The 24,894-nt window shown below is 45.4% G+C and overlaps 1 protein-coding gene and 1 long non-coding RNA gene across 4 annotated transcripts in view; one reads left to right on the plus strand and one right to left on the minus strand.

Moving 5' to 3' along the window:
- Positions 1 to 20,373, plus strand: part of LOC125155408 (uncharacterized) — a 42,644-nt gene extending 22,271 nt beyond the window's left edge. The window contains exons 1-3 of one of the 2 annotated variants that reach the window (XR_007148200.1): positions 14,804 to 14,887; positions 15,088 to 15,344; positions 20,133 to 20,373. This is a non-coding gene — a long non-coding RNA (uncharacterized LOC125155408). Of the gene's footprint in view, positions 1 to 14,803; positions 14,888 to 15,087; positions 15,345 to 20,132 lie in introns of those variants that run through there. The other variant, XR_007148201.1, reaches the window with a different exon arrangement.
- Positions 1,771 to 24,638, minus strand: SLC19A2 (solute carrier family 19 member 2). 2 transcript variants are annotated; one of them, XM_047840726.1, is made up of 6 exons: positions 24,441 to 24,638; positions 17,804 to 18,391; positions 8,160 to 8,382; positions 6,437 to 6,629; positions 5,952 to 6,093; positions 1,771 to 3,733 (listed from the first exon to the last, which is right to left on the minus strand). In XM_047840726.1, the coding sequence occupies exons 1-6, from the start codon at positions 24,636 to 24,638 to the stop codon at positions 3,605 to 3,607; spliced, it is 1,473 nt and encodes a 490-aa protein (XP_047696682.1). In that variant the 3' UTR covers positions 1,771 to 3,604. The 2 variants fall into 2 exon arrangements, with proteins under 2 accessions (XP_047696682.1, XP_047696683.1); XM_047840727.1 differs by lacking the exon at positions 24,441 to 24,638 and adding an exon at positions 22,601 to 23,889.
- Positions 24,639 to 24,894: the final 256 nt, after the last annotated feature.

A 24,894-nucleotide genomic window follows, 5' to 3' on the forward strand; every position in this document is an offset into this window, starting at 1 on the left:
CTCAGAGCCTGAAGCCTGCTTCGGATTCCGTGTCTCCCTCTCTCTCTGCCCCCCCCCCCCCCCCACTCATGCTCTGTCTTTCCAAAATAAACATCAAAAAATAAAAAATAAAAGGGTTGGAGGTGTTTGAAAGCCTGTGATTGTTTCCATTTTGATTGAAACATTAAAAAAAAAAAAAAAGCTTCCCTTGAAAAGTGCAATTTTGAGATTCACGGCTACAAGCTAATTGTAAACACAAAGGATGAAGGAACAGATTTCTCAGTCCTGTACTGTGTCTCCAGTGTGCGGGTGCTTTCGGATATGCTTTCTTGTCTTTGTGGGTCATTCCCACTTACCCATGAGGACACTGAAGGTCAACAGAGTGACTTCCCTACTGCTGCCCTGCTTTGAGTGGCAAACCTAGCAATTTGAACTCCCTTCTATCATACCAGCATCACTTGGTGAAAAAGTAATCAGTACCTCCACAAGATCCTTTCCCAGAATCAAAGGAGGGGATGTTCACAAATGCCTTTTCCAAACTAAAACATGTTACTCAGGTGTAAGGGATTAGTGACAAGGAGGCCACCATAGTAAGTAAAACAAACAGGTGTCCAATCTCGATCATGTTGAGCACAATGCCATGAATAAACCGTCTAGTGGAATGGAGGTCATTGATAAGCATTTTAATCTTAACATTTCCTGTTAAGTACATTTGATGCACTTTAAAAAAAGTAATGGCATTTAGCTGTTACACTGGCAGGTATTAAGTCTGTTACATAGTATTTATGTAGTTGAATATTCATATGGCACTAGGATGTGATTTATACAACAAAAAAGACGAAAATAAGACACGGTCCCAGCACAGAAGGCTTACAATCCAAAAGGCATCAAGATACAGGGGATAGAACTATAGGGACAGAAAGCTGTATCTTCAAAATATCTTTAAAAAACTTTTTGGCATGAAAATTTATGAATCTTTGATAATGAATTGCTTCATTAAAAAAAAATTTTTTTTTCAACGTTTATTTTTGGGACAGAGAGAGACAGAGCATGAACGGGGAAGGGGCAGAGAGAGAGGGAGACACAGAATCGGAAACAGGCTCCAGGCTCTGAGCCATCAGCCCAGAGCCCGACGCGGGGCTCGAACTTACCGACCGCGAGATCGTGACCTGGCTGAAGTCGGACGCTTAACCGACTGCGCCACCCAGGCGCCCCAATAATGAATTGCTTCAAATGAAGCAGATTTAGGGATGGGATATTAAAGGGAAGGTACTCCTTTGGATACTGTGAGAAACGAGTGACTTGGTTTCTGGGACATAATGAACAAGTGATTCTCAACTGATGGCAAGAAGGTGCTTTCCCGGATGTCAGAATATTTGGGGCTGGAACAAAGAGGCTAGGAAGTTGCAAACTACCATGGCACCTTCCGCCCTTGATTTGACTGAATTTCCTTTATTTTTAAAAGTCAGTTAACGTTGAAGGGAATGTGAGTCTTTTTGGTTTCTCAAAGGACGAGTGCTTTAAAAAGAGAGATGAGAGGTGCCAAGAGGAAGACCGAGAAAAACAAACAGGGCAGTGTGGTGCTAGAAATAACAGGGAAAAATGACAGAAATAAGGGGGAGGAGTCAAGGTAAGGATCACAAAGCAGTGGGAGGAATTAACAGGATAACAAGGTTAAATACCAAGGCCAGGTGAGGGAAGGCTTACAACGAAAAGGTTTCAATACGTAATCCAAAGCTCCCACTGAAGCAAACAAATACATTTAAAATAATCTGACTAAAAAAGAGAAAATAGGTTGTAAAATATTTATTTAATAAAAATAATTTCATAATTTATAGAGTTGGATAAAATGTACAGATTTTTTTCACTTCTCTGCAAAACTGCACACAGCACAACTTGCAAACTGGTCTGGGCGTTCTATAAATATGGTCACGTGCCAGGAGATGACCTTGTTATTGTCTTCAATAAGTCAAGGCTCCAGTTGTGCACCACAAACTTTGAATTGAATTCTAGGGAAATATTGCTTTGGTAACATGAGTGATGTGATTGTACCACGGCCCATTTTATTAAAAAACATTAAATAAAGTCCCTTGAACATCACTTCTCTACTTGTTTCTGAGTGAACAATTCCCTACGCAGCAAAACCAAAGATAAGGTATAAAATTAGAGGCTGTACTTTCATAATCTCGCTTCCCCTTCCCTTAGTGTTCTTTTCCTTCCCTTGATCAGAAGGGAAGGTGAATGGCAAAGACCTATACTCATCTGCATTTACTTCTGGAATTGCCGCTTACACTAAACAAATATGTCAATTCCGGAATCCTGAAACTAGTATTCACACTGTGTACCTGTGTTATTCTAAATAAATTAACCTAGGTTTTTTTTCAAGATAAGGCAACAAAGTTGGCTTTCAAATAGCTATCATGACTCACATACACCAGCAGCCACTTGGTAGACTAATTACAGAATTAAATGTATACACAACATTTTTTCCAAGTACCCTGGAAATGGAACCACTAGCAATTATTATTTTAAGCAGGTATTCGAAGATGATCCGCCCTTCGAAACAAAGGCAGATTTAATGTACAAAATGCAGGAATCAGGTCTATCCTAGTTCCTGTCCCATTGAAATAATCAAAAAGAGTCTCAGTTTTTGAGAAGGCCTCGTAATAATCCAACAAATCTAACTCCTAATGACATCTTGATCTTGGATAAGAAGGACAAAGCATATAAAAACTATAAATAGGGATGAAGATATTAAAAAAAAAAAAAAGACTTCTCATTTGATTCTGGAAATAAAAGGGAGTGCAAATACAAAATGAGCTGGTTGGGCTAGTGGTATCTTTAGCTCATAGATGATCTTCTCCTTATAGGATTAATAGTCCTTCATACTCAAGGCTAAAAGATAGGCAAATAGAACTTAAGTTTTCTGATTAGGTGTCTTCATTTTTATTTATCAGCAGGCCTCAAAACTTGCCTTATTTTCTAACTAAAAGAGCTTCTCTGGGAAGCATATGAATAACACAAAAGTGTACTTCTAAAGACCATCTACACAAATACAAAATTGTCAAGATGGAAACTGAGAACAATTCATACAATAAGTGTTTTAAAAATAACTAAAAATTAGAAATGACACACATTCCCAACAGGACAGAACACCAAACCAGAGCAAATATTGCCGGTGATAAAAACAACTTTCATCTGTAGAAACACAAATGCACATGAGTAACAAAGAGATACGAGTGAAGTTGAACAGACACAGGTGCTGTTGGAACATGGTATCCTGTGGCCCGCAGAGCCCTGGTCCCGAACCAGGCCTCTGAGACACCAGACTCACTGTCAAGTATAAATGCCACGTGTTGCTTGAGTGCTCTTGAGTACCCGGTTTTCAAAATCAAGTTCACTTTTGTTATCAGAAGACAGTAATCCTTAAATTAGCTTCCATAAATAATCCGAGAGATAAACTTCGCCTCTGACTCCCCTAAACAGGATTGTTACTCTAGGAGCACAAGGTAGAGTCAACTGGCTGCTCTGAAGCCTTAAAAAGCACGTTCATAAACATGTCTACATACTAAAAAATTAAATATATCCAGGCACAGTTGCTGTGCAGAGTTTGCTAAGCAGTGTATCACAAAGTGGTTACTCGAGAACTTGATTCCGCGTCTTCTTGCTTTCTGCATTTCTTCATAATACTAACTGAACCACTGGCCAGGAAAACCACAGCGATGAGTGCAAAATAACCGGCGTAGATCAGGAACTAAAAGGGGTAGGGAAAAGAAGTAAGTTAGAGAATTATCGATTACAAGAGGAGACATTGTATTGGATATAGGTGAACACCTCCTATGATTAAAGGTATATTCAGTGTCTCTATAAACCTTCAAAAAACACCGTGTGCTCACACGATGTGCCCGGCACGGGCAGCGCAAGGGGCAGCACAGCGTGGTCGTACTGAAGCCTGACCGCCTCGGTGCAAATCTGGACTCCATCCCCGACGAGCCGGGTGACTCTGACCGAAACACTTCATCTCTGAGCCTGGGTTTCATTTACAAAACGGGAAGTCACAATATCCCCCATTTTTTACTGGGTCACTGGGAAGGGATGAAATCATATGTGTTTATCCACACAATGCTAAAGCTGATAATACGACTGCTTTTATTTTTGTTGCTGTTGTTACCATTGCATCACGGTCTCTTCCCTCAAGCTGATAGGTTAAAGTACGACCACCAGGCCAAATTCTGAAGATAAAGAACTTCTATTCCTCCCCAGAGGAGGGCAGTAGAGAGTCTCCTATATTCCGCCGTAGGATGACTTTTTGTAAGAATCTTCTCTAGGCCAGTATTTTAAGGTGACTATACAGTTTATCAACATCTTCATCATCACCTTCTGAAAATAACTCACGACGTACTGAGAAGCTGGCTCGGTTGTGCGGTAAGAGTGTCACTCTGAGCCAGGTTCTTTACAATTTGGATACATTTTCCTGTAGGAAACCTGTTAATTAATCATGGCCGAGTTCTGGCACAGCCTGCAAAATTCTGTAATTCCGTATTTTTAAACCCGCCGCTTCTACAGCAGGATGACAAGCACTTGGCTTCTCTCCCACCCTCCATTCCAAATCTGAGCGCCTAACCCTTGAGAAGTCCTCTCAAGCTTTTCACTGCTGGTAGTGACTGGAAAACAGAAAGTAATGCGCTCCCGCTCTACTCCCCCCACTCCCCGCCCACCTTTCTGAGGCACCACCATCCAGGGAGAGATAATTAGGCCTTGGAGCTGGTTTAAATCCTAGCTTTGCCACATTACTACTGACCACGTGACCTTAAACAACACTGAACGTTACTTAACATCTCCCAGACTCGTTCTCTCGATGTCCAATCCTGCCTGCAGCTCTGTAAAATTCTATAGAGTGCCTCGCACACAGGAAGCACTTAGTGCACATTACCAACTGTGATTACGATTTCTCTTTTAGATTTTTCAGTACCAAGTTCATTACTGCTAACATGCTGGGTCTCTGTATCGAAAGAAAACTAGTATCTTAAGTGTGGAGGGAATAATGGAGAAGGAATCATTTCAGCTGGGCTGGGGGTGGGCTGGGCTGGGGGTGGGGTAGGCACTTTTTGATTCAGTTGCCCATTCTGCCAAAGTACAGAGCAAGCCCCACCTAACTCACAATGCATGAAGGCATCCACGACACACGGTTCCAGAATGAATAAGAGTGTCCACGCTGGCTTTGGGCGTTTGTGCAGGTGTTTTCTCAATGGGTCGTATGTTAAGAATCTTACTGCTGTTCATCAGAAGTCATTACCTTGCTATTTGGGCGGGCGGCATTTTTAATAAAGAAGGGAGGAGCCTTCAGAAGGGTGAGTCGAAGCAGGGCATCTCACACACAGGAGCCAGTATTCCACGTACAGAATTAAAAATGGAGGGAAACGGGGGCGCCTGGGTGGCTCAGTCAGTTGAGCGTCTGACTTTGACTCAGGTCATGATCTCGCAGTTCGTGGGTTCAGGCCCCACGTCGAGCTCTGTGCTGACAGCTCAGAGCCTGGAGCCTGCTTCAGATTCTGTGTCTCCTCCTCTCTCTGCCCCTTCCCCACTCATGCTCTGTCTCTGTCTCTCAAAAATGAATAAATGTTAAAAAAAAAAAAATTAAAAAAAAAAATGGAGGGAAATGATGGACGAGGCAGCGGAAAAGCTCGGCCTGGAGGGCGGGCACCAGCATTACTTCTCACCTCTGTCAGGCTCTCGAGTGACGCTCAAAAACGTTCTAGGTCCTCGCCAAAAAGATGACGGTCCCACCATCCTCCAGGGAGAAAAGAACTCAGGACGGGGGTTGGCCAAAGGAAGGAGGGAACACTCCTACTTTTTATTTTATATCTGTCTGTACTGTTTGAACTGGCTCGCAGTAGGCATGCTCGACTTGGTCACTCTGATCACCTGCCGTTGTGACTGGAACACCTTGCGTGTCGAAACACAACTCTTACCTGGGTGGTAATTTCTAAGCCGAGGCCGCTGGCATCCACCACGATGAGAGTAAGCAGGGTCTGCAGGGCCAGTGCAATGAAGGTATTGACACCAAACACTAGGGCGTAGCGCTCCATGCTGAGGTTGGCAGCGATCTGAAAACTTCAACAAAACAAAACAAAACAAAACACAAAAGGATGAGTAGACAGGAATTACTCCCCAGGTAGTTACGACTTTTGCTTCAGTTATGAAGAGCAGCCCCTTCTTAATGCTGCTGCGGGGCAATTCCCTTCCCAACCAAGTGAAAGGCACTTTGTTGCCAAACGCTGTAAATCTCGTGCCGGCATCTGAACAGAGCGGGACTACGGGACCAAGGACGTAAATGAACCTCGCCCTCGAGGCTCCCTCGGGAGGAGAACCTACACTTTTCATGGGTTTGTGAAGAGACCAAGAAGTTTATCCTGTCACAGCTTTTCCTAGCGCTTCCTTGAGGCAGAACACATACGTTGCTATAGTGATGAGTAACATGTAGATGATCCTGAAGACGACGTAGGACATGTAGCACACCCAGATGTTCTGCACGGTATCCATGATGTAGACCGCGGCGGCGATGAGCAGAGAAAACAGAGACAGCATCATCTCCCCCCAGGTGGACCAGGATATTTTTATGTAGCCGACTACAAACACGGCAACAGCACCTACAAAATGCGGAGAGAAAAGCGCTCTAGTTATTTTGCTCCACAAACGCGATTTCAATCAACTAAGAATTCAGCTCGGGTTATTACATTTTAAAATCCCGTAACTTACAAATAGGGTAGCTCAAGATTATGGAGGGCCTGGAAAGGCAGAGAATTTGGGACTTGACGGAATAAGTAACTTGGAGCCACTGAGAGACCACGAAGAGACCGAATGACAGCAGCTGGCGAGGAGACGGGAGGACGCAGACCCAGGGGTGCCGCCAAGGAACGGGGTGCCGAGGCGGACGCAGAGGCGGGAGTCAAAGAGAGCCGCTGCTTCCGGCCTGACCACACGACACGGCGGGAGGGATCGTCTCTCCTCCTGCCTGAGCAGCAGTCCAGAGCATGGCAAAGGGCATCTCCTCTCTTTGGGAAAACGATGACGCTGGTAACCATAGCTAAGATGTGCAGAGCGCCTTCTAAGTGCCAGACACACTCAGAAGTGTTTACAGAAAGCACGGAATGCCGTCTAAAAACCTTATGAGGGGGCGCACCTGGGCAGCTCAGTCGGTTAAGCGTCCAGACTCTTGATTTCAGGTCATGATCTCACAGTTCGTGAGTTCAAGCCCCGCACTGGGCTCTGTGCTGACAGTGCGGAGCCTGCTTGGGATTCTCTCTTGCCTTTTTTTTTTTTTTTTTTTTAACGTTTATTTATTTTTGAGAGACAAGAGAGAGACACACACGGCACGAGAGGGGGAGAGGCAGAGAGAGAGGGAGATGCAGAATCCGAAGCAGGCTCCAGGCCCTGAACTGTCAGCACAGAGCCCCACATGGGGCTCCAACTCACGAGCTGCGAGATCGTGGCCTGAGCCGAAGTCGGATGATGCTCGGCCGACTGAGCCACCCGGGTGCCCCTCTCTCTCGCCTTCTGTCTCTCAAAGTAAATAAATAAACATTAAAAAAAAAAAAAAAAAAGAACCGTATGAGATAGGCCAACAAATTAGAACGGGACGACAGAATATAATGGTCAAGGACACAGGCTCTGAGTTCAAACCTTAACCCGACTACGTACCATCTGTACTGTCTCGGGCGAGTTATTAACCTATCAGTCTGGGTTTCCTGTAACTGTAACTGTCTCAGGAATTTTGTGAGGACTGAGTTAATATACCTAAAAGTCCTTAGGACAGCATTTGGTACATATTACCACTCAACGTGTGCTAGTTATTGTCACAGACTTGTATCATGCCACTCCCAAGCGTCACATCAAGTGACGGAAGCACCCAAAACACCCGGAGATGGCGCAAACCCGCATAGGAGGACAATTCTGCAAACCAGTACGCTGGGTTTCCCGACAGGGTATAAAGGACTCCAGTTTGCAAATCGCGGCCACCCACAACCGGAGCACTGCTGAATTTCTCCCTAAATCAGAAAGCCAGAGCTCAAAACAAATAAACCAGGCCTTGGGGGTCACCTCCAGTTCCCGAGGGGAGAGAAAAATCAGATCGTGGCGGACTTAACCTCCAGGGGAATGTGCCGCCCCACACCGCTTACCCAGGAGGGTGGACACGGCCTCCACGCCGCCGTTGTAGATGGCAGCATCGCGAGAGGGCATCACCGTCTCCCACAGGCCCTGTGCGTAGTTCACGACCTGGAAGTAGCCGCAGGTGGACAGGGCCCACCACACAGACCAGCAGAGCAGAGGCCGGGAGGAGTAGCACATCAGGAAGTCATCCCACAGGACCTTCAGCACGAGGAGCCGCTCCGGCGCGGGTTCCTTCACAGCAAACGGAGAGAAAGGTGCAAACACTGTGAAGGCGACTACAGAAAGCAACTGTATAGACCCGGTTTTCTATTTGTCTTTTTCCTTGTGAAAGGCAACTGCTTATTTATTTTTATGCATCTAAATGTCTTTTTCATGTTTATTTACTTCGGAGAGAGAGAGAGAGACAGAGGGTGAGCAGGGGAGGGGCAGAGAGAGAGGGAGAGACAGAATCCGAAGCAGGCTCCAGGCTCTGAGCTGTCAGCACAGAGCCCGATGTGGGGCTCGAACCCATGAACTGTGAGATCATGACCTGAGTCGAAGTTGGACGCTCAACCGACTGAACCACCCAGGTGCCCCTATTTTTATGCATATAAATGGTGTATATACAGGCCTACCTCATTTTGTGGTGCTACACTTCACTACACTTTGCAAATTTGTGTGTTTAACAAATGGAAGGTTTGTGGCAACCCTGTGTGGAGCCAGCCTGTCAGAGCCAGGTTTCTTCTAGTATCTGTCACTTCATGTCTCTGCGTCACATTTTGGGAATTCTCACAAGATTTCAAACTTTCTCATTACTATTGCATTGTTTTTAAAGAATTTTTTAACGTTTATTTACCTTTGAGAGAGAGAGAGAGAGCATGAACAGGGGAGGGTCAGAGAAAGAGGGAGACACAGAGTCTGAAACAGGCTCCAGGCTCTGAGCTGTCAGCACAGAGCCCGACGCAGGGCTTGAACTCACAACCTGCAAGGTCACGACCTGAGCCTAAGTCTGACGCTCAACCGACTGAGCCACCCAGGCGCCCCTCATTACTATTACATTTTTTATGGTGACCTGTGAAGTTACTGTTGTTGTTCTGGGGAGCCATGAAGCGTACCCACAGAAGACGGCCAACTTAATCAGTGCAAGTTGCGTGCGTTCTGACTGCTCCACCGACTGGCTAGTCTCCCTCCACTTCCCCCTTTCCTGAGACACAACGATATTGAGATGAGGCCAAGGAATAAGCCTACAGTGGCCACGAAAGGTTCAAGTGAAAGGAAAAGGCATACGTCTGTCACTTTAAATCAAAAGCTAGAAATGGTTAAGCTCGGTGAGGAAGGCAAGCCGAGAGCCTGGACCGGCAGAAAGCTAGGCCTCTTGTGCCCAACAGTAGCCAGTTTGTGAATGCAAGGGAAAAGTTCTTGAAGGAGATCAAAAGTGCTACTACAGGAAACACGCAATTGATAAGAAAGTGAAATGGCCTCATCACTGACATGGAGAAAGTTTCAGTGGCCTGGAGAGAAGCTCAAACAGCCACAGTGTTGCCCCGAAGCCAAAGCCCAACCCGGAGCAAGGCCCTCGCGAGCTCTTCAATTCTGTGAAGGTTCAGGCAGCTAAAGAGGCCGCAGAAGAAAAGCGTGAAGCCAGCAGAGGCTGGCTCACGTGGGTCAAGGAAAGAAGCCGTCTCCACCACGTACAATGTAAGGTGGGGTGGCAGGTGCTGGCGGACAAGTTGCAGCCGGCAAAAAGATCGCAATGTGCTGAAAGCCCAGAAGGTGGTTAGCAGTTTTTAGCAAAGTATTTTTACACTAAAGTACATGCATTGTTTGTTTGTTTGTTTTCAGACATATTGCCATTGCACATTTACAGTATAACGTAAACACAACTTGTAGGTGCACTGGGAAATCCAAACATTCATTTGACTGGCTTTATTCCAATGTTTGCTTTATTGCGGTGGTCTGGGACAGGACATGCGAAATCTCTGAGATGTGTGTGTGTGTGTGTGTGTGTGTGTGTGTGTGTGTGCGCATGTTGGTGTATATATATAGTACGACTTTTTCTTTTAGTGCTCTATGAACAGTAGCATAGCTGCATGTAATCAACCCAGCAACGATGTACTGTTTACCAAGTGAAGGTAGAAAGGTGGTCAAAGACTGCACGTTTCAGCCAAAGCGAGATGCCACCCCACATCTCCCCACACGGTGGCAAGCGAAGTTCAGAATAAGCAACCGTGAGTAACCTTATTAAATCACCGGTCAGTTAGGGTTTGTCAGTGAGAACTTCCTATCCTTAAAACTGACCGATTCACTGTAGAGCAATGGTTGAGACAGAAACCTTAGGAAAAACCAGACCCAAATATTAGCAGCAGTTCTCTACTTAGAGGGTAGTAAGGTGATTAGTGACTTTAATTTTCTTTCCTACGCTTTTTATATTTTATATCACCCAATGCTTGTACAACGGGAAATACTACCACTATAATGAAGTAATAAAGCCACCGCGTTTGTAATGGGGCGAACGGAGGCATTACCGAGCTATGTGCCATCCCCACACCATGCCACAAAGACAAGGTGAAATCCCAGACACCCCAGGAGAAGTCTCTAACTCCTATCTAAGGTCTAATTTATCCAAGTATGCCCTACTTCCTGAGCGACAGGAACTTACACTTTTGTGGCTAACATGGAAAGGCAAGAGGAGAGAACCCAAATGGAGCAAAGGGGAGCTCATCGTGAAGCAGCACATCAGCGCCAGGATGTGTGACAGGAGCCACGTGCCAGATCTGTAAATACATCGGTGGCAGCCGCACAATTCAACCTGCTCTTGTTGGTTGGAGGCCACGTGTCTTGAGGGGCACGAGAACCTTTAGGTGTAAACAGCACCTTCCAGTAGGTAGAGTTAGGTGTTTGCCAGACCAAGTTAAATACCACTGTTTTCTCAAGCCCCGTTGTGCAGAGGGAGACTCATCTGTAGCCAAAAACAATGGCTGGGGTGGAAATTTTCGAGCGCATTTGCTTCTTTTATTAAGTGCTTTTGAAGGACACAGTCCCGATACTAACTCTTGCTACAAACAGCAAACGTATTTTCCTCATGACAAGAGGACTATCATTGTTTCCTCTGCTGGTGATGTTCCAATATCCGAAACATAGTAAAAACGTACGGAGTGAGCCTTAACTGATGGGAATAACATACATCTGTTATTAAGAAACAAGACAAGAAACAAAGTAAAATCTGTATCAAGGAAGAACTGGTGTTTGAGATAGACTTTGGGAGACAGATAAGATGTGAATAGAGAAATAATGAAGAACATTCTAGGCAAAGGAAGCAAGAAAAGCACGGGAGAAGATGCCGTTGTAGTATATTTGCAATTTAGCAACAGTAAAGTTCTCGCCACACATCAAAAGCTTCTAGGACACTCTCTCTCCTGCTCTGGCCTGTTGTGCACTTATTTTGCTCCAGGAATAGTCATTCTTGCCTTGGCCTGGTGGGCTCACAGAGCCTTAGTTCCTAAACCTGAAGTTAGGGCGTTAACAACCTGCTAAGAGTTGGCTTAGAGGCCTGTCTTTGGCTATTCTTTTTCAGGGGGAGATGACACCTGAAGTTCAAGGGCATTAAGCTATAACAGGGAGGGGGTGCAGCCATGTACACACTCTCTCCCCTCCATCCCAACTCAGACATACCCATTGGCAGGGGTCTCACTGGAGACATCCAGAGGAAACGGTTTGTGACCACAAGGGAAAAAGGGAGGGTCGAAAGGCAGACTATGTCCTTCACACAAGTCTCTACACAACAGTTGTGGCTTTGTGCTCAGGGCCAGCCTGGGGGGAGACTACCAGCCCAACACAAACCTCCCACCAGTCACTCGCACCATTATGGTTCCATTTCTTTGGATTCCGAAAGAAAGCTATTTTGCATGAAAAGACATCGGAAAGCAAGCATTACATAACACTGAGTAAAAAAAAAAAAAAACCAAAAAACCATCAAGTTACAAAACTACATGTAGATTATAATTTCATTTACTATAAAATGTATACCTACGAATACATACACATGTGTATATGGAAAGAGATGTTTAGGAAGAAGGTCACTAAACTATTAAGAGTGGTAATCTTTGGGAGCAGCAGTTCAGAGGATTCTGAATTCTTTTTATGTAGTTTTCTGTTTTGTTTCATTAAAAAAATGAAGTAGGAGTCTTTTTTATAAAATCAGTAAAAATTTTTTTCCTATTCAGATGATATATCTATTAGCTATATATTGTGTGTGTGTGTGTGCGTATATATGTGTGTGTGTGTGTATATGTATGTGTGTATGTGTGTGTGTGTATATATATATATATATATATATATATATACACACAGTGACTCTTGAAATTAAGTAAATAAAGGCCATTTCTCCCTGAAATGCTAGGAAAATCTCAGTGGAATGAGAACCAAGCAATATTCCATAGTTGGGCCTACTCACACCATCCCTAGGCTCAGCTCACTCGTTTATCAAAATGGGCACGTGGTTTCAGATTTCACTCAAAAAAGGGGTTCTGACGCTTAAAAACAAAATAACAAAACTTGGAGTTATTTCTCTACCAAGGAATAGGAGTCTCTATTATAGTGGATTTTGAAGTCAACTAGATCTGGGTTTATTTTACTGAGAGAGAGGGAGAGAGCATGCGTGAGAAAGAGAGAGCAAGCAAGCAAGCACGCAGGGGCAGAGAGAGAGGAAGAGAGAGAGGAAGAGAGAGAATCCCAACCAGGCTCAGCTCAGCGCACAGCCCGACGCGGGACTCGAACCCACGAACCGTGAGTTCATTACCTGAGCCAAAATTGGCGCTTAACCGACTGAGCCATCCAGGTGCCCTGATCTGGGTTTATTCTGACTGTGCTGTTTGTAGGTGCCTTTGGGTGAGTTATCTGACATACGCTTCAGTTCCCTCAACTGTAACATGGGGATAGTGACACCTACAACACAGTCTCAGTAAGAATTAAACGAGCTCATGAACCTAAGATTCTTAGCACTGTCCCACAGTATTAAGTGGGAGTACAGTCCCACTGTACTTAGCACAGCACCCAGGTTAAAATGAATGAGAGCTGAGATGATAATGATGAAGTGCAAGAGAAACACACCTGCCTGCCTGCAGATGGAACCAATTTCTAAGTCTTAGGCTTTTTGCTATAAAACGGAAATTAATGTTTACTTCAACAGGCTATTGGAAGAACTAAATGAGGACTGCGCGGTATGCAGCAAGTGCTCAATACATGCTCCTTTCCTCTGTACTCTATCATGACTCACTTAGGCAACCAACAAATATTGACGAGTGCCCATACTGCACGTTTGGCAATGTTCTAGATCCTGGGAATACAGCAGAAAAGTCCCTGTCCTCCTTAAACTGACATTTTGGTAAGGAGGACAGACGATAAACACACAGACAAGACAGCTGACAGTAAGAATGATACTATGAAGAGAATAAACAGGGTAAGGGACTGGCAAGTAGTGATTAAAGCTGACTTCTGAGTTGATACCTGAGTTGACATAAAGGAACCAGCCATGAAGATGAGGATGAAGGGCAGTCCTGCCTGAGAACTTCCGGATCCAAGTTCTAAAGTGGGAATAAGTGCTGTGTTTCAGGTCAGTGCCATGCGGCGCACAGGGGTGAAATAAGGTCAGAGAGATTAGCAAAGGGTCAGACTGTATGAGGTCTCATAGTCCGTAATGAGAATTTTCGAATTTATTCTACATACAATAGGAAAATATATGGTGGAGAGGGGAGATAGATAGGGTTTAATGCCTAAACTGTGAAGATTTAAGTCAAGGGCTGATGACTGCAATTAAACCACTCCTATGATATTATGTGTTCCTTACCTATCAGAAGAAAGTGCCTTCAGATCAATCAGTTCATAATACTCAGTATTCTAGAGCTAAGGAAAGTTTAGTGATCATCTGGTTTAACATTCTACATTTAAGAGTAGCCTCGGGGGGGCCCCTGGATGGCTCAGTCGGTTAAGCGTCTGACTTCAGCTCAGGTCATGATCTCAGGGTTTGTTATTTCGAGCCCCGCATCAGCACAGAGCCTGCTTCGGATCCTCTGTCTCCCCCCACCTCTCTCTCTCTCAAAAAAAAGAGTGGCCTCGGTTAAAGAATTAGTGGTATGGAATCACTACCAGATTCTAGTGACATCTTTCATAAGGTTAAGACCAGAGGTAACCTGGTCATTCCCTCATTTACATTGTGGCATTTAATACTTGAAATAACCCGGTGAGGGAGACAGACAAATGAGGAAATTAAGTCTCAAAGAATTAAGAAACGTGCCCAAGATTACCCTGCTGGTGAGTACAAGAGCCCAGGTTTCAACTTCCCTTCCTTCAAAATCCACTCTAGTGTGCTGCTGGAAATGATCTTACTTGCATACAAAGTAGAAACACTAATTTGCTACAGTCAGTGTTCTATAAAGCTCAAACACACACATACGCCAAGAATGCGAATGCTTACTAACAGCAAAGGGTATCTGTCTACCAATAAAAGTATAGGTATGTTAACAGGTGTCATTTATTAGGTATTCATTATGTGTCATGGCCTGTGCTAAACAAGTGGCTTAATTTACATCATTTCTAGCAAATGAGCAATTTAAAATAAAGCAAATCCAACTACAAGCCAAGCACAGAAGGAATCCCGTTTCCTATTTAGGAAAGAAAATCACCAGCTCTGCTGTAATGTCAACACGCTGGGCCCCACGGCAACAGGCTCATTCTGAAAAGGACTCACAAACACCTTAAGGTAACTTGCGGACAAGGGCTATCGCTCTGACTCCTACTTCATCTTCCCTTTCAAGAAGATCAAGATCAAACCACCCACCCGTCTACCTACCCCTTTTTTTACTGTATTTACTACAGTTATGATTTATGGCTCAGTTATGGGCTTTGTCAACTTCAAATGGCACTATGATCCCCGACAGCCATGTTCTGACTCTCCTTCAGGCTCGTGAAAGAGAAACAGCATCGTCTGGGCCCCGAACAGCTGTCCAGCAGTCACGACTGCCTGTTACGGGGTCAGCAGAGGAACCAAGGATATCATGGAACTGACCTGAGTCTAACTTTTACCACACTGTAGCCAACACGATGGTTCTCACCATGCTGTCGCCCCAGGGAAAGACTTCATGGAGTGAAGTACAGATCAAGGGGGGTCTCCTATATGCTCTTTAGTCATGCTTCGGAGTATATCAGCGCAGTTCTGCGTAAGTCACTAATCTCTGTTCCCAATCCTTATCTCTAAAATGAGAGGGTTGATGAGATCTAAAGTCCCTTGTCACTGTAAGATGCTGTGATGGTCCTGCGACCTGTGGGTAGAATCACTTCTAACTCTAGAATTTCATAATTCTTCAGCATGTCAAGTACTGACATCTTGCGTTTCTATAAACAACAAACATCAAGTTGGTCTAGGACAGAGTTTTTTCTAAGTGGTAGGTTACAGCTCATTAACAGGTAATAAAGTCAATCTAGTGGGCAGTGAACGTACCAGAATCAAGTGTTGTAAAACCTCTGCTTCAGTTATATCTAAAATATATACACACCTATGAATGGTACTGGTTCCTATGTGAAATGTGTTTCTTTCTTACTATGTTTCTTACTCTTTCTTACTATGTTCAAAATGGTTTAAAACTTACTGGTCTATAAAAATCTTTAGAACTATGACCAATGTTAATATTTAAGATACATATGTATACAGGTATTATATGTACGTATATGGATACTAATTTCCGCTAAAGCCATTTCACATCTTTGAAACAATTAACAAAGGATCCTTATTCTTTCTTTTCTACTACACGAGATCTACAGCTTTCTACTTTTTTGTACTCCGGATGATTCTAACTCTTTCCCTCCTCCATCAGCCCTGGGTTGACTTGCCAACATGAAGGAACTGGCAATTCATTCCTACTTAATCCCTGGTCTTTTGACTGATGCTGCTCACAGGTGCCCCAGTAACCCAAGTTTCACAATGAGTGTCACCTAAGCTCAAGCTCTTTGGGATGAATAACCTGCGTTTCAACCGGTAACCACAAGTGAATGGTGGGGGTAGGCAGAAGAGAGATAATTAGATGCCACATTGAAACAATCTGAGTTAACTCCAGGGGAGGAGCCAAAGACTTTCCTCCTGTAGGCTCTCTCCTCTCCTTCAGCCTATAAGGCCCCCGGAGCATGGTTTTAGGACTGACAGAGCCCACCTGCAAAGTGAGAATTTTAACAGGCTTGTTTCCAAACATGTCCCATGAAAACTGAGACCACTTCGGTATGGCTGGAATGAACCTTGCCCCTCACAGCTTACAACCTGTTGGAAAGGTAAGAAGCTATAAAGAAGGGTGAGTGATTGGGGGAAGCAATTAACCTTCCCGGCTAGCCAGAGCAGATGGACGGATTATTCAGATGCCATACCTCTCTCTTCTAAGAGACAATTTCATAGCCACACTTTTAATTAATAGGTATTCCGTCACCCATCTTAGATTTTCCTCTTGTGATTATCTTCCCTGTGGTACTCATTACTACCCCGTTCTGGTGAAATGTCATTTGAAAATGAATTATCAGGGGGCGCCTGGGTGGCTTAGTCGGTTAAGGATCCGACTTCGGCTCAGGTCATGATCTTGTGGTTTTTGAGTTCAAGCCCCACATCAGGCTCTGTGCTGCTTGGGATTCTGTCTCCCTCTCTCTCTGCCCCACCCCACCCCCCCACCAAAATAAATAACATAAGAAAATAAATAATTTTAAAAAAAGAAAATGAATATCAGACATTGCTTCCAGCACACAAGAGGAAGAAAACTTTCTAACCTTAAATACTTTAGGCGTCAATTCAGAAACTGGAAGATGTTCATCATTTATTGGAATCATTTCAACTATTTATTCAGTAAAAATTTCAGAGGGCTTTCTTTGTATACCCAGTAAAGATGAGGAAGAGACAACTCCTGCTGTGGCTTGTTTTTTTTTGTTTTTGTTTAATTAAAAAATTTTTTTTAATCTTTTTATTTATTTTTGAGAGAGAGACAGTGTGTGAGTAGGGGAGTAGCAGAGAGAGAGGGAGACACAGAATCCAAAGCAGGCTCCAGGCTCTGAGCTGTCAGCACAGAGCCCGATGCGGGGCCCAAACCCACGAACTGTAAGATCATGACCAGAGCCAAAGTCAGATGCTCAACCGACTGAGCCACCCAGGCGCCCCATTTTTTTTTAATTTTTTAAAAAATGTTTATTTATACTGAAGAGACACAGACAGAGAGAGAGAGAGAGAGAAATGGATAGAATCCGAAGCAGGCTCTAGGCTCTGAGCTGTCAACACAGAGCCCAATGCGGGGCTCAAACTCACAAAGGGTGAGATCATGACCTGAGCCGAAGTAAGACGCTTAACTGACTGAGCCCCGCCCCCGCCCCCCCCCCCTCCCCCAGATGCACCTCTCTGACACAAACAGTGTGATGTGGTGCTGGTCTGACTTTGGAGGTTATTCACCCCAGGACAGAATGTATTGGCCATCCCTAATATAAATCTGCCCTCTCTTTAATCAATAAATGAATGAACCAGTGAACCAACCCAGGATAAAAAACTGAGTCAAGATGAATACAAGGGCTAGCAAGAGGGGTTTTCCTGTCTGTTTTGTCATCGTTGTTCTAACAGCCAGAGCAGCCGCCGCAAGGCGTGTAAGGCCACACTTACCGGCTCCTCCGTATTTAGAGGCATTTTTGACTCCGGGTCCTCCCACCCTGGAAGGTGGTTTGCAGCCGTGGTGTTGGTTACAAAGCCGCCATTCTGTGCCTTGATGCCATTCGTTCTCTGGCAAGTGGAAGGAACGTGGTGAAAGAACAGGCTCTTCTGTGGCATGGGCAGAAACCAGGCCACGGCAAAAGCCACCGAGACACAGGTAAGAGAGATGACATTCAGGCTGAACAGGGACCAGCCTGCCACGGAGACGAGGATCTGCCCGAGGACGGAGCCCACCGTGAAGCCCACCAAGGTGGCACTCCGACAGTAACTCGTGACCTTCTGGTACATGGTCAGGTCTACCACACTGTAGATGTAAGAGTAATAGGCGATTTCAGTGGCTGTGGCGATGCCATAGAAGAACTCCAAGAACTGAATGGCCAGCAGTCCCTGGGCGTAGAGCAGCATGAACCACGTGACAATAAGGCTGAGTCCCTGCAGCAGGATGACGGGTTTGTACCGGAGGTAGTCTGTGGCAAGGAACACAGGAAACAGCAGCACCAGGTACGAGTAAGTCCATACTGGGTAAATTTCATTGAAGACCTGATAAAAAGAGAAAATTAAAAACCTATTAGCGAGATCAACGGACCGGGGATATTCGTAACAATTTATTCTCATAAAACAACCTATCAGCACCTCTGATAAATCCTTACTGACCGAAGAAGTCTCGACAGCAGTTCTGATAATTGGAATATACTTCCCCGTGTCCGCCCCATCATCTTTTTTTTTTTTTTAAGTTTATTTATTTTGAGAGAGAGAGAGAGAGAGAGAGTGCACGCACGTGCGTGTGCATGAGTGTGAGGAGGGGAGGCGTGGAGAGAGAGAATCCCAAGCAGGCTCCACGAGGTCAGTGCAGAGCCTGAGGCAGGGCTCAAACTCACAGACCGGGAGATTGTGACCTGAGCCAACACCAAGGGTCGGATGCTTAACGCTTAATGGAGTGAGCCACCCAGGCACCCAACCCATGATCTTTTTCTGAAAATCCTCCCCATTCATCAAGGCCTAGTTCAAAGCCTTCCTCATCCTGGAAGACTTTGCTGGAGCAGATAATATCTGTACTATAACATTCAGAGCTCTCCATACTGCTTTGAACGTGTTGTCTCCCCAATTACCGCAGAGCGCTGGTTCCTAACCGTGGTTGCACATCTCCCGTGGAGCTTTAAAAAATCTGGATGCCCAGCCAAAGGCAAGTCTTTACGACCTCCCAGGAGATTTTATCTGAGCCAGAGCTGAGGACCACTGCCTTAAAAGGGTGGACTCTTCGGGGCGCCTGGGTGGCGCAGTCGGTTAAGCGTCCGACTTCAGCCAGGTCACGATCTCGCGGTCCGGGAGTTCGAGCCTCACGTCAGGCTCTGGGCTGATGGCTCGGAGCCTGGAGCCAGTTTCCGATTCTGTGTCTCCCTCTCTCTCTGCCCCTCCCCCGTTCATGCTCTGTCTCTCTCTGTCCCAAAAATAAATAAACGTTGAAAAAAAAAAAAAAAAAAAAAAAAAAAAGGGTGGACTCTTCAAGGGTTGACCTGTCACGGCCTTCCAGTTAGCCTGCTGTGTGGATACGTGGCTCAAAAACTGTGTTGGAAATGGATAAATGTTTGGGAATGATCATCAATTCTTACTTCTACCCACAGAATAGGGAGCCTTGATCCCACTGTTTGATTAGGTTTCTCTGATTTTCAGTTTAATTTCTTTGGGGGAACAGGTCAAGAGGATAAGTCTGTCCTACAGTCTTGACAGAATAATTATCTGTGGATGACAGGCTTATAGGCAGCTTTGATGTCCTTCTTTTTGCTTGCCTGAAATATGGAAAAAAAAAATAGAAGTTTTTGTTTTCTTTTTAGTGTATTTTTAAAGTTGGGATAAAGTAGAGGTATCTTTACGATAAGCGTTCTACCAGAAAGACCCCGCTGGAATTTCACTCCCATCATTTGCTGTGTGATTACAGGCAAGGCTTTTTTTTTTTTTTTTTAGTTCCCTTTAGCCTTAGTCTCCATTATCAGTAAAAGAAGGGTAAGCCCTGGGGCACCTGGGTGGCTCTCTACTCAGGTCACGATCTCATTGTTCCTGGGTTCGAGCCCTGCATCGGGCTCTGTGCTGACAGCTCAGAGCCTGGAGCCTGCTTGGGATTCTGTGTCTCCCCCTCTCTCGCTCTGTCTCACTCTGTCTCTCAAAAATAAACATTAAAAAAAAAATTTTTTTAAGAAGGGTAAGCCCTGCAACCACAGGGCTGCCTGCTGCAAGGACTAAGTGAGAGAATACATGTAAATCATTCATTCCACTTTATTTACAGGTCTCAAGCCTTGAGGACTGAAGCTGAAGCAGACCCTTTGGGACAACATAACTACGTAAATCAACTGAACTGTCATCCCCACCCTTGCAACATCAATCACCGTAGGAGACTTTCCCCTCTCTTATGCCTACCCAGGGTCTAGCGAGGTCCTAGGGTGGATACAGGGAAGCCAGTTTCTCAAATGACCATTTCAAAGCCTGAATTGGTGGCCCCAATTTTTAAGTGCTTTCTGAAAGGCAGGCTTTGCTCAACCAACTGAGCCACCCCGGTGCCCCTCATCCTTTCAAATATCAACCTAAAGTGCTTATATGTGTGGGTGGAATCCACTCCTAACGCGAAACCACGGTTAAGATGATAAAGATGAGGAAAAGTAACATTGCCAAACCTGTAAGGCCGTGTAGTAACGAAATTAAAGGCAAGTGGGGTGAGGTGTGACGGTGGGGGAAGGGATGGGTTCTTGTTTACTCATTCTAAATACAAGACCGATTTCATCTCCAGTGAAAGAGATCAACCCAAGATGAATGAACGTCCCTCTCACAGTGTTATCAGCATTATAATAGCAACGTCCTCTGACGTGCACACACTACGATACCAGCCTTACCTACATGGCTTCGTTGAATCCAAACAGCCAGCCTAAGTGGTAAATGCTTTTATTAGCTCTATTTTACAACTGAGGAAACTGGGCCTTACAGGAAGGTTAAGTAAATTATCCAAAGTTAGCACAGCTAGTAAGTAATTGGTAGAGGGAGGATCAGAACCTCGCTATTCTGAATCTACCATACTGAAAGCCTCATTTCTTCAACTGGAAACCTGTTACCGATCATGGACTACGTTCCAGGGTTACTTCTATGGCCTGCGCCTTTTTCAACCAGTATGGAGGTGCTTTTATAGGGCATTCACAAAGACCTAATGACCACACAATCACCAGAGCTTAGTCACCGGGTCTCCAAAAGATCCTTTCTCTTTCAATGTTGCCACCGACAAACTGTGACACCGGAAAATGTTTCTTCGATGGGTACTTTTAATCTTGGAGGGAAACTTCCTCCGTGCAAAAATGTACAAATTACAGACTCTTATTGTCCATACCCTAGACAATACCTTCTTATCTCGGGTAAAATCTGCCATGTGAGCAAAGGGAACTGATTTTTATCGTCAGGTGCCTGCCCCCAGTCTTTGGATCAGAGTTTGCTTGCGTTTTCTCTCTGAGATACAGAAAGTTAAGAGAGAACAGATGTTCATCTTAAGCTCTAATTCGATTTAGGCTTTATTTTAGAATCAAGTTTCAAGTAAACAAGTAGCTAATAAGCTCTTCTTTACACAACACTTCAAGCTGTATGGATATAAAATAAAAAATAAAATAAAATAAAATAAAATAAAATAAAACTTCTGTTCTGAACCTAATTAGGATATATATTCATACGTCATTATAAGAGAGCTAGGAAATATGGACCTTGAAGGAGAAGAAAGGTAGAGGCTAACAGAAAGAGATCAGCAGGTAGGTATGGGAAGCTTATTCCAAGCAGAGATATCACAACTTTGAGCACAGGCTAGTAGACAAGAAACTGGATATACTGGATTTTGGACTAGAAGATTAATGTGGACAGAGCTTGGGCACATGGAAGAAGGCAAGAAGAAAGACGTAGCAGAGGCTAAGGCTGTCAAGGAGGTAAGAGCCAAATTCTGTAAGACTCTGAATACCAGACAGAATAGGTAGAATGTTAAAAAAGAAAAAAAAAAAAAAAATCAAAGAAAGGTGGTGAATGTCAAATCATATGCTAAAAAAGATGAAAGAATAAAAAAGTGCTGGTGACATGGAACTCTATTTTATTAAAAGACTGGCTTTCAACTATTAGAACAGAGTCCATTTTTAACCTGTTTAGAACTTATAAAGTGGTACCTAAAATGGGTTAACATTTTTCCTGAAATCTAAGAAGAAAATCCTTCAAGCATGCAACGATAGAGGAAATTCTGTCCTTCTTCTCCTTCCTTTGCTTTTGGACTTGGTTAACCATAGCTCCATTTAAGATGATCTAAGTTGGCCCTTCTGAAGTCTTCTAGGGGTAAATACAAACTTCAGAACATCACTGACCATGACCTGACATTCACTGTGCCTAAAAGTCATGTAACATTTTTCATTTAACTGCCCACTGGTGAAAGCAAGCATTAAGTCAGGAAGGAGAACAAGTTGTCTATTTATTTCAGTTCTTAGATATTCCAAAAACCCAGGGTTCTGGAGAGGGTGACCGGAGCCATACTGTGCACCAACAACAGAATCAGCCCAGGTCCAAGGTACTCACGAACAAATGACACTCCTTTCTAGACCACCAGATTTCTCTTCAAACTCTGCCCTCCTCCTCCTCCAAGTTGCAGGCACAGGAATGTGCTAGGTGTTTGTTACATAATCAGCAAACATTTACGGGCCCTAGCACCCCTGTCCGGCCCCAATGCCAGTGAACATATTCTCTCACCCCAGAAGGCTCTGAGTAGACAGGGCACATGATGACACATGACATAACTCTCGGCCCAGGGCATATGACAAAACAGATCAGCTTTCAAATATCAACACAGAGAGCATGTTTCTTCTCCCCATGTGGCCCTCAGTCCGGCAAGGTGAACAGACTGTGCAGATCACATGGCAGTTCACATGAAATTTTCATTATTCGCAGCTCAGGAAGTATCTTTTCTGCTTCAGAGTCAGTAGTAGTTCTGGGTCTCCAGAATCATTCTCTCTCATTTACTGCAGTCATTTTCTCCTTGTAAAAGTATTCTGTTCACAATGTTAAAATGTTAACGATGTTAAAATTCAAACGGGGAATGAATAGCTGTCACAGTCCTTCGTGGAGTGGTCCAAAAGACTGAGAAACAGAAGAGGTGAAGTTGGGTAAAAGTCAGTGATACTTGCTGAAGGTAAGACAATATGAGAAATTCAAATGAAACCCTCAATGCAGGATCCAACACCGACTTTCAATTCCCTGCTAAGCGTCCTTGAGAACGGAAAGGCAAAGCCAACAACAAACTGGACTGTGAATAATTATATCCTGCTCTGGCCTGTTATGCAGGGACGGTGAGTTGCTACTCAAAAGAGGTGATTACTAACCACAGGAAGAAGAGTAAACTTTAAATGGAAGAAGTATTTCACAGCAACTAGGGCAGGGAGGGGAAGGAAGGAAAAGTAGGCATAGGAAAAATAATAAATAGTTACTAATAAATGCTCACTCATCTTTCACCCTTTGTAGTGTTCTAGACAAGAATACCAGGCTTCAGCTTTCAGGCTTGTGGTTGAAAAGCAAAACTAACAGCTGTGAACCAACAATTCACCATGCAAGACAAACTGTAATTAAATGCCAATTATGTGATTCCATCTCAGTATCTGCTTTTATCCCAGGAGGTAGGATTTGGGGGCTGGGGGGCAGCATGTCCCTGGACAACGTCTCACCTAAATAAAAATCAAAACAAATTAAGGGGACGGATAGTTGTTTGTCGTTCTGCCCTTATTCGAGCACATCCAAAAAGCCTCAGCTAATTAAAAGTCAAAACAAATTAAGGTGATGGATTTTTGTTTGCTGTCCTGCCCTTATTTGAGCACGTCCATCCAAAGGTAAACAAAGTAAGGTATGGGAAAGAGGAGGGTGCGGCTGGGAGAGGGAAGATCCATTCCGAAAGCGGGGGTTACTCCGCACCTGGTTCTCTACTTTCTTCTTTTTTAAAAACAAAGTTTGAGAGCGCGCGCGCCACGTGAGCAGGGGAGGGGCAGAGACGGAGAATCCCAAGCAGGCTCCCGCCGTCAGGCCAGAGCCCCCGCACGGGGCTGATCCCGCATACACGAGATCGTGATCGCAGCCGAAATCTAGAGTCTGAGGCTTCCCGAGGGAGCCTCTCAGGCACCCCATGGTTCCCTACCTTCATCATTTACTAAACCTTTGTCCAAAGTACAACTGGCGGTTTCCACTTTTTTATCCGAGTACCCCGCAGCGCCCCCTCCCGCCCCCAGCAGGAACTGCTGGACCAATCTGAGCCGAGAGGAGCTGAACCACAGAGCAGCGTGAGGAGCACGCCGCCGGCAGCACACGCGTGCTGGGGCTCCCCACCCCGACACGAGCCATGCCCCACAAATCCAACAGACGCCAGAAAAACGGCATGGAGTAGCGCAGCGCCGGCCCCGAGCCTCCTGCCAGCTGCGGAAGGGCAAGAAACCCCTGCCCAGAAAGCCTCCGGGGAGCGAGAGCCGTTCCACTCGCTCTTTTCCTGAGCCGCCTCCCGAGCGCCGGCGGTCGGCCGCGCCGGCCCCCAGCCCGCCGCCGCGCCTACCTCCCTCTCCGTCAGGTTCTTGTCCGGCCCCAGCAGGTAAGGGGTCAGGAAGGGCTCGGACGGCCTGAGGCTGGCGAAGAAGCCGTAGGCGCACAGCAGCGCGGTGGGCAAGAACCAGCACTCGCGGGGCACGCGGGCCGTACGCAGGAGCGCGGTGGCCGCCGCCGCCCGTCGGGACACCGGGCCGGGCACATCCATTCGCGGTGCGGAGGGCGGGGACGCGGCCCGGCCCCTAGCCGTTCCCTTTCCGACGCCCGCCGCGGCGATGCTCGAGCGCTGCCCCGGCGCGGGCACCTGGACCCGCCAGCGGCGCCCCTCGCCCTTCGCGGCGGAGCCAGGTCGCGCTCGCCGAACCGCGGCCTCCGCGGGCAGCACTCCAGTCCTCCGCGGCTGCGGACGCCTCACATGTTCGCACCGGAGCCCCAAAGCGAGACCCGCCCCCGGGTCCGCCCCC

The sequence above is a fragment of the Prionailurus viverrinus genome, chromosome F1 (assembly GCF_022837055.1).
Source record: "Prionailurus viverrinus isolate Anna chromosome F1, UM_Priviv_1.0, whole genome shotgun sequence".
Lineage (NCBI taxonomy): Eukaryota > Metazoa > Chordata > Mammalia > Carnivora > Felidae > Prionailurus > Prionailurus viverrinus.

Excerpts from the sequence above, each read along its gene's own strand:
- SLC19A2 (XM_047840726.1), bottom strand. The coding sequence starts at position 24,638 with ATGGATGTGCCCGGCCCGGTGTCCCGACGGGCGGCGGCGGCCACCGCG. Across the intron at positions 6,630-8,159 it reads GGCCGTGTCCACCCTCCTGG|GTGCTGTTGCCGTGTTTGTA; the intron begins GTAAGCGGTGTG and ends CGCATTTTGTAG. Across the intron at positions 6,094-6,436 it reads TTACTCATCACTATAGCAAC|TTTTCAGATCGCTGCCAACC; the intron begins GTATGTGTTCTG and ends GTTTTGTTGAAG.